The 8,059-nt window shown below is 42.5% G+C and overlaps 2 protein-coding genes across 2 annotated transcripts in view; both read right to left on the bottom strand.

Annotated features, from left to right (window-relative positions):
• LOC107561391 (flocculation protein FLO11-like) overlaps nucleotides 1–7,326 on the bottom strand; it is a 17,260-nt gene extending 9,934 nt beyond the window's left edge. The window contains exons 1-2 of the mRNA XM_016245835.1: nucleotides 6,366–7,326; nucleotides 5,709–6,302 (exon numbers count right to left, since the gene is read on the bottom strand). Of these exons, the coding sequence (XP_016101321.1) occupies nucleotides 5,709–6,302; nucleotides 6,366–7,314 (1,543 nt within the window). The 5' untranslated portion in view covers nucleotides 7,315–7,326. The remainder of the gene's footprint in view (nucleotides 1–5,708; nucleotides 6,303–6,365) is intronic.
• Nucleotides 7,327–7,420: 94 nt separating this feature from the next.
• Nucleotides 7,421–8,059, bottom strand: part of LOC107561390 (uncharacterized) — a 1,359-nt gene continuing 720 nt past the window's right edge. The window contains exon 2 of the mRNA XM_016245834.1: nucleotides 7,421–7,434. Coding sequence (XP_016101320.1) covers nucleotides 7,421–7,434 — 14 coding nt within the window. The remainder of the gene's footprint in view (nucleotides 7,435–8,059) is intronic.

Here is an 8,059-nt window from a genome sequence, read left to right as displayed (position 1 = left end):
AATATGCAGACGATATGGCACTGGTTGTACTCTTATGGAAAGATTAGCCAAGGTGTTATACAAAGCGTTTATATTAGTTTAATAGAATGTTTTAGGGTATAATATAACGGCTTGGTTTGGGAGAATAATGTCTGTAAATAAAGTCAAATTAAACAGGATCATAAGGATGGCAAGCAAAAATAAAATGGCAGTTAGGAGGAAAGCTTTGGCTATAAGTGGAGATAAAACGAACCCTCTGAACTATGCCTTTGAATTGTTACCATCTGGATGCAGTTATAGGACACTGAAGGCAACTAAAGCACTTTATAAACAAACCTTTGTGCCATATGCAATAACTCTCTTGAATAAAGGGTAGGACTGCAGGGTTTTTAGGAGGGATGAATGTATTAAGTATTTATTTTATGTAATATGTGGATTGTATTGTCATTGTTGAATGTTAAGCGAGACCAAAGACTAATTTTCAGCCAAGGCTGAACAATAAAAGTTTTGTAATGTCTTTTATTTTGTAATTGTTTCATGGTCCATGTTAGTGTCATGCTTCCCTTGCCTCATGTCTCTCTGCCTTGTGTATGTGTCAGGTTCTGATTAGTAGTCTTAGTCATGTGTCTTGTTCCCCATTGGTTTGTTCATGTCATGTGACCCTCCTCGTTTCCTATAAGTAGCTTCATGTTCCCATTGTGCCCTCGTCGTGTATTGAATGTATTTAACCCGCTGTTGGTGAGTCTAGTCTGTTTGTCTCAAGTCTGCTCATGCTATGTGTTCAAGTCAAGTCTGTGTCTTGGATTATTGTTTGGATCACTCTGTAAATAAACTGCACTTGGGTTCTCACTACGCTCGCCTTCAGTGGATTGACTCTTTACAAGTATAACAAACAAACAAGCCTTTGGGAAAAACAATGATTATACATCTGAAATGGATGCAGTTACCACATAACTAATGTCTGTATTGTCAAAAATGTACTGTAGTCAAAGGGAAAATTTCAAATCAATGGATTTATTAAATACAAAATAGAAAACATTCAATTGTTTATTACAGCTAATTTGACACTCTGAAAGGGACTACAATCTTTCAAATTAACAAAAAATAAAAATCAAATCATTACTTTGACCTCTGCTTAAAATGTTTTTGTGTGCTGAAGTATTCATTGGCAAAGCTCACTCTTCCCCCGAGGTCTCAACTAGTCAACAGACGGTGGTAGCGCGCCATCTCTTGAATTCCGCAACCACACCTTTATCTCACTTTCAACTTCAGAATCAGGAGGACTTGGCTGAAAGGAGCATTTGAGAAAAAAAAAAAAGTGGCAAGTAGGGGTAGAGGTGGTGGGAGAGTTAGAGATCCTGGGTGCACCGCAGCGGAAGACGCGAGCCAGGCCCCGGGCGACAACCTCTCCCCCTCCGGTCTTCGAGATCTCCACCCGGAACCGCTTCACTCCTCTCCGCGAGACTGAATGCGACGCTGTGATTGTCAGAGACTCCATCATCTGGCACGTCTGTGCTACGAAAGCCGAAGGTAAAGTGCACACTCCCTGTTTTCGTGGTGGTCGTGTTCGATGTTTTTGCACAGATAGCCGCGATCCTGAAGGGCGACGAGAGCCCCGGAGCGGTGCTTCACACCGGGGTTAACGACACCAAGCTACGGCAGACGGAGACACTGAAGAGGGACTTCAAGGGCCTGATCGAGACTGTACACAGCACATCTCCCGCAACGATGATCATCATGTCAGGACCGCTTTTCACGTATCGACGAGGACACAAAAGGTGCAGTAGACTTTTTGCTTTAAATTAATGGTTATTGTCATGGTGTAAAGAACAGAAACTGCTGTTAATTTAAATCTTTTCTGGGACATCCTAGGCTTTTTCGCGCTGATGGCCGGCACCCCAGCAGAGTCGGAGCGAAACTCCTGTCAGACAACATCTCCAAGACACTCCATGTGACTAGTAAGTCAAATCTCAAATAACTGCCATGACTTTTTTTCTACCCGCTCAAATGATAGAAGTACTTGCGCTGTCCAATCTATAAAGACTGTGTCTGTTCCCCGAATAGTGAGGTCAAAATATAAAATTTAATGCAAAAATAAAGCAAAACCTCACTGGGCCCACTCATCTTTTAGTCATACACTAGATTTAATTATAAATCGCATGGAATTGATCTTTCTGATATAGATATTGTACCTCAAAGTGATGTCACTGACCATTTCCTTGTATCGTGCATGCTGCGTATTACCGATATTAACTATATGGCTCCGCGTTATCCGGGCAGAACTATTGTTCCAGCCACCAAAGACAGATTCACAAATAACCTGCCTGATTTCTCTCAATTGCTCCGTGTACCCATAAATACACATGAGCTAGACGAAATGACTAGCAACATGGGCACGATCTTCTCTAATACATCACAAGCTGTTGCCCCCATCAAATTAAAAAAGGTTAGAGAAAAACGTACTGCGCCATGGTACAACAGTAATACCCATTCTCTCAAGAAAGAAACTCGTAGTCTTGAGTGCAAATGGAGAAAAACTAACTTGGAAGTTTAAGAACTGCGTGGGGGAAAATAATAAATAAAATTGTCCAGTAATAGACAGGCTCTAGAAGCTGACAGGGCCAAGCATATCCATAAACTCATAGAAAATAACCAAAACAATCCAAGGTTTTTAATTTAGCACAGTGGCTAGATTAACAAATAACCAGATGCCACCCGATCTAAATATTCCCTCACAGTTTAATAGTAATGACTTTATGAATTTCTTCACTGATAAAATAGATAACATCAGAATAAATACAACAAATATAGATTATACAGCATATAATACTACAGCTTCATTCATCGCACCAAAAGATAAACTGCAGTGCTTTACAACTATAGGACAGGAAGAGCTAAATAAACTTATCACTGCATCTAAACCAACAACATGCCTGTTAGGTCCTGTGCCCACTAAATTACTAAAAGAGTCGTTACCTGTAGCAGAAGAACCGCTTCTCAATATTATTAACTTGTCGTTGTCTTTAGGTCACATCCCAAAACTATTTAAGCTGGTGGTTATTACGCCTCTTAAGAAACCAAAACTAGATCCTAGTGAACTGGCAAATTACAGACCCATTTCAAATCTTCCTCTTGTCAAATTTTAGAAAAAGTTGTCTGTGCAATTGTGCTGCTTCCTGCAAAGAAATTCTCTGAAGAATTTCAGGCCCCACCATAGCACAGAAACTGCACTTGTTAAAATTACAAATACTTGCTTCTTGCATCAGACCAAGGCTGCATCTCATTGCTAGTTTTATTTGATCTTAGTGTTGTGTTCGACACTATAGTTAATGACATACTCATAGATCGATTACAAAACTATACAGGTATTCAAGGGCAGGCTTTAAGATGGTTTAGATCCTACCGGTCCGATCGCGACCACTTTATTTAAATGGGGAGTCATCTCAATTATCGCCAGTAAAATATGGAGTGCCACAAGGATCTGTCCTAGGTCCTCTGCTATTTTCGATATACATGTTGCCCCTTGGTAATATTATTAGAAAATATGGGATTAGTTTCCACGGTCATGCTGATGATACTCAACTATATATCTCAACAAGACCAGATGAAACTTCTAAATTATCTAAGCTAACAGGGTGTTTTAATGTAAAAGACTGGATGACCAATAATTTTCTCTTATTAAAATTTGGATAAGACAGATATGACTTATTGGACCAAAAGACAGAACACATTCTCTTGGATTACAATTTGCAACTAGACGGCTGTACTGTTGTATCCTCTACAGTCAAAAAGCTGGGTGTTATATTAGATAGCAACTTGTCTTTCGAAAATCATATTTCCCATGTTACAAAAACAGCATTCTGAACATAGAAACATTGCCAAGTTACGAAACATGATACCTGTTTCTGATGCAGAAAAGCTAGTTCATGCATTCATGACCTCTAGACTGGACTATTGTAATGCACTGCTAGGTGGTTGTCCTGCATCTTCAATAAACAAGTTACAGGTAGTCCAAAGGCAGTCTCTGTACTGGCTACCTATTAAATTCCATATCAGTTACAAAACATTACTTGCCTACAAGGCCCTTACTGGGTTAGGGCCTGCGTACCTAACTAGTTTTCTACCACACTACAATCCATCATGCTCCTTAAGGTTGCAAAACTCTGGACTTTTGGTAGCACCTAGGATAGCCAAGTCGACTAAAGAAAGTAGAGCTTTTTCGCATTTGGCTCCCAAACTCCGGAATAGCCTTCCTGATAACGTTCAGGGTTCAAACACACTCGCTCCGTTTACATCTAGATTAAAAAGACAATCTCTTTGGCCAAGCATTCAAATAATGCATCTCAATCTTGTACTGCAGTTAGGTCTGATCAAATGCACATTATTTTTATCTTGGGTTGAACAAATCAATTTTGCTTGGTTGGAACAGCAGCTATGGTACTTGCCTTTATTTGTTTCCGTTTTTGCCACTAGGATTTACACAAGCTTCAGTCTGGATTCAGAACACCAGAGAAGAGATGATTCCAACCCCTCAGATGATGCAAACCCTGAAACAACAAACAGAACTACCAAGTTTTGCTGCAAGTTTGATTGCATCATAATTGCTGTTAATGGTGTTCATCGTCTGTTTGATTACATTATTGGTTTCTTCATACACTTCTGCCATATGTACATTAACTGACAGTAACCACTGATAAGCTACCACTAAATATTGTAGAAACTTAATTTGCTGTAAAACTCCTTTGCATCAGAAAAACGCTATACAAAAACTTGAATTGAACGATCAACATTATCAGCTGGCTCTCCTGGCAGGAGTTCGGTTTCACAGTGAAAAACAAAGTATAACAAAACATGGGTGATGTTCTCTGCTTTCATGGCATGTTTGTGGCTGCCAAGTTTCAGCTATATAAAAAGCACGCAACATCTGGTAGGTGACACTTGCGCGCTCTCATTTGCAGGCATCATGACTGAGCGTACTCGAATCGTAAATAAGCCTCTATCTCGATCAGGAGCAGATAAATCATGACCACAGAGGATTTAAAAAAAATAAATAAAAAACACATCAGACAAGCCGTGCTTCAGGCCACACCCCCAATCGCTCGAGGATGCAAATCGGGCTTAAGATTGTGCAGCCAGCAAGAGATCCACCATCATTTAATAAAAATAAATAACCCATACACACAACAGAAAGTTGCTTTGCTTCAAACCTTTATTGGAGTTTCAATTATGGAAGACATGCATCACATGGCAGTTTACCAGAGTCTTTTAGCCCTTGACGGAGTAGATGTGACTCGAGGAAGAGCTGCGGGATAGTGGAGCAGGAGCATTCTGGTTATTCACTGAACTGTGGCTACTCAAGACCTCAGAAGCACTACTGGATGTACCTTGACCAGCAACACTTGGAACATAGGGCAGAAGCTGGGACCCAGGGGTATACTTTGTAGAGAGGCGTTGAGACTGAAAAGAGCCACCATAACTGGTGCTACCACCCGGTGCAGAAACTCTTGAAGATGAGCCTCTTGCAGATGACAGGGAATATAACTGCATTGGAGAGCTTTGAGATGAAGAGCTCCCCTGTCACGCAGCTGCATCGGAGGTCTGAATAACAGCTGAAGGCTGCCATCTTTGAGACTTCTGGCTTTGGGACACAGAATAGCCTTGATATGCTTGGCTGGACTGACTAACAACACCTTGGGGTGAGTACAGTGATAAACCTGGATATGAGGAAGGAGACCCTGGGGAAAACTGGCTAGCAGTATCTAGAGGCTGAGGTGATGCATCATAAGCAGTGCTTCCCTGCAGGATAAATGGCGTAGAGGACCCTGCCTGGGTGCCAGAGCTGCCTACGAAGGTAGAAGCCAGCCGCTTCAGAGAACCTTTAACATTAGTAGATGGACCAGCATGGGGTGAGGACAATAATAAACCTAGATATGACGGAGACCCAGGGGCAAACTGGCTAGTGGTACCTTGAGACTGGTCAGAACCACCGTAAGAGCTGCTCATTCCTTGGGAGGCAAAACCTGTAGAGGCCCCAAACGAAGCCCCAGAGCTGCCCTGGTAGGCAGAGGTAAACCGCTTTCGAGAAGCCTGAACATTAGTAGATGGACCAGCTTGGGGTGAGGACAGGGTTACACTTGCATGGGAGAAATGAGATCCAGGGGCAGGCGGACCTGTGGTATCTTGAGGTTGAGATGAACCACCATAAGCGGTGCCTCCCTGCAGGATAAATGGAGTAGAGGACCCTGCCCGGGTGTCAGAGTTACCTGCAAAGGTAGAGGTAAGTGGCTTCGGAGAGCCCCAAATAGTAGACTGACTGGCAACACCTCGGGATGGGGATAATACACTTAGATATGAGGGAGAAATGGGTGCAAATTGACTTGCAGGACCTTGAGGCTGTGGTGACCCATCAAAAGTGATACTTCCTTGCAGGGTGAAGGGAGTAGAAGACCCTGACTGGGTTCCATAGCTAGAGGTAAACGGTTTTTGTGAACTCTGAGCAGTAGTAGAGTGACGGTCTACACCTTGGGGTGACAACACACATTTGCAGTATACGCTTTCATATGGAGAGCTAGGGGAAAACGGACTTGCCGTATCTTGAGGCTGACGTGATCCACCATAAGCTGTGCTTCCATGCAGGGTGAAGGGAGTAGACCCTCTCTGGGTGCCAGAGCTGCCCGTGTAGGTAGAGGTAAGCTGCTTCAGAGAACCCCGAACAGTAGTAGATAGACCAGCTTGTGGGGAGGACAGTGAAACACTTGCATATGGGGAAGACCCAGGGGCAGATGGACTTTCCGTATCTTGAAGCTGACGTGATCCACCATAAGCAGTGCTTCCCTGCAGAGTGAAGCTGGATGATCCTGCCTGGGTGCCAGAGCTGCCTGTGTAGGTAGAGGCAAGCTGCTTCAGAGAACCCTGAACAGTAGTAGATGGACCAGCTTGGAGTGAGGACAATGATAAACCTGGATATGAGGATAGAGACCCAGGGGCAAACTGGCTAGTGGTACCTGGAGACTGGACAGAACCACTGTAAGAGCTGCTCATTCCCTGCGAGGCAAAACCAGTAGAGGCCCCAAACTGAGATCCAGAGCTATATGGTTTACGGGAACTCAAGGCACTGGTGGACTGACTGAAAGTGCTTTGGGGTGAGGAAATGGGCCTGGAGTAGCCAAGCGCATATTGACTAGAGGTAGCTTGAGACTGTGGAAGCAACCCCCTGTAATAGTTCCCTCCCTGAGATGCAAACTGACCGGAAGCTCCCATTTGAGATGGATAACCAACCTGTGAACTTGCCCTATAGGATGACCCGCTCTTTGTGGCAGCTTGGGGTGCAGACATGGGAGCGCTTACATATTTGTTAGGGGACAAGGGAGCATATGGACCCAGAGTGCACAAAATTCACCTTTAAATCCATCAGCATTCCTCCAAACTAACGAGATGATTACTAGCAAGGGTAACCTACAAATTTTAAAAGACACATTAGCAAATGTTTGGAGTCACTCACAAACACAGATTGAATGAACAAGCTCACCTTTTCCGCCTTTGATCCATGGCAAAAAAACAAAACACAAGTACTCCAAAAGCCCAATGTTCACATTCGCAAACCCCCACACAGAATCAACAAATCCAAACATGCATGCAATTGGAGGTAAATGTATTTTATAGGCCTTTACCAGTCCAATTAGAGCAAATGACTAATTATATGAAATACTGTTCACCTGGGAAACTCCTCGTTAAAAGATAATTGATGCTTGTTTTGTGAAGGCTCTGATACCCTCTGCAGTTTAAACATTTTAAAGCATCTAAATAATCCCAGAACATTACGGTCACTATGTAACGTCTAGAGGAAATCAAACATTGTGGTCCAAGTCACATCAAAATATTTTCAAAAAGTCATATTTCTGAGTCATTATTTACTCACATTCATGTCGTTCCAAACCTGCAAGACCATCTGAAGGATTGTACTTTAATTTTGGTCCACTTGGAATCATTTAGACTTTTATGGAAGTTTTTATGGTGCTTTTACGCATATTTGAAACCCAAAAGGCTATATATGAGTTTAGAATGACATGATGGTGAGTAA

This window comes from Sinocyclocheilus grahami, unplaced genomic scaffold (assembly GCF_001515645.1).
Source record: "Sinocyclocheilus grahami isolate Dianchi unplaced genomic scaffold, SAMN03320097.WGS_v1.1 scaffold770.1, whole genome shotgun sequence".
In the NCBI taxonomy this organism is placed as follows: Eukaryota; Metazoa; Chordata; class Actinopteri; order Cypriniformes; family Cyprinidae; genus Sinocyclocheilus; species Sinocyclocheilus grahami.
Note: the sequence above shows the minus strand (reverse complement) of the source record. Positions and strands in the feature narration are given on the sequence as shown.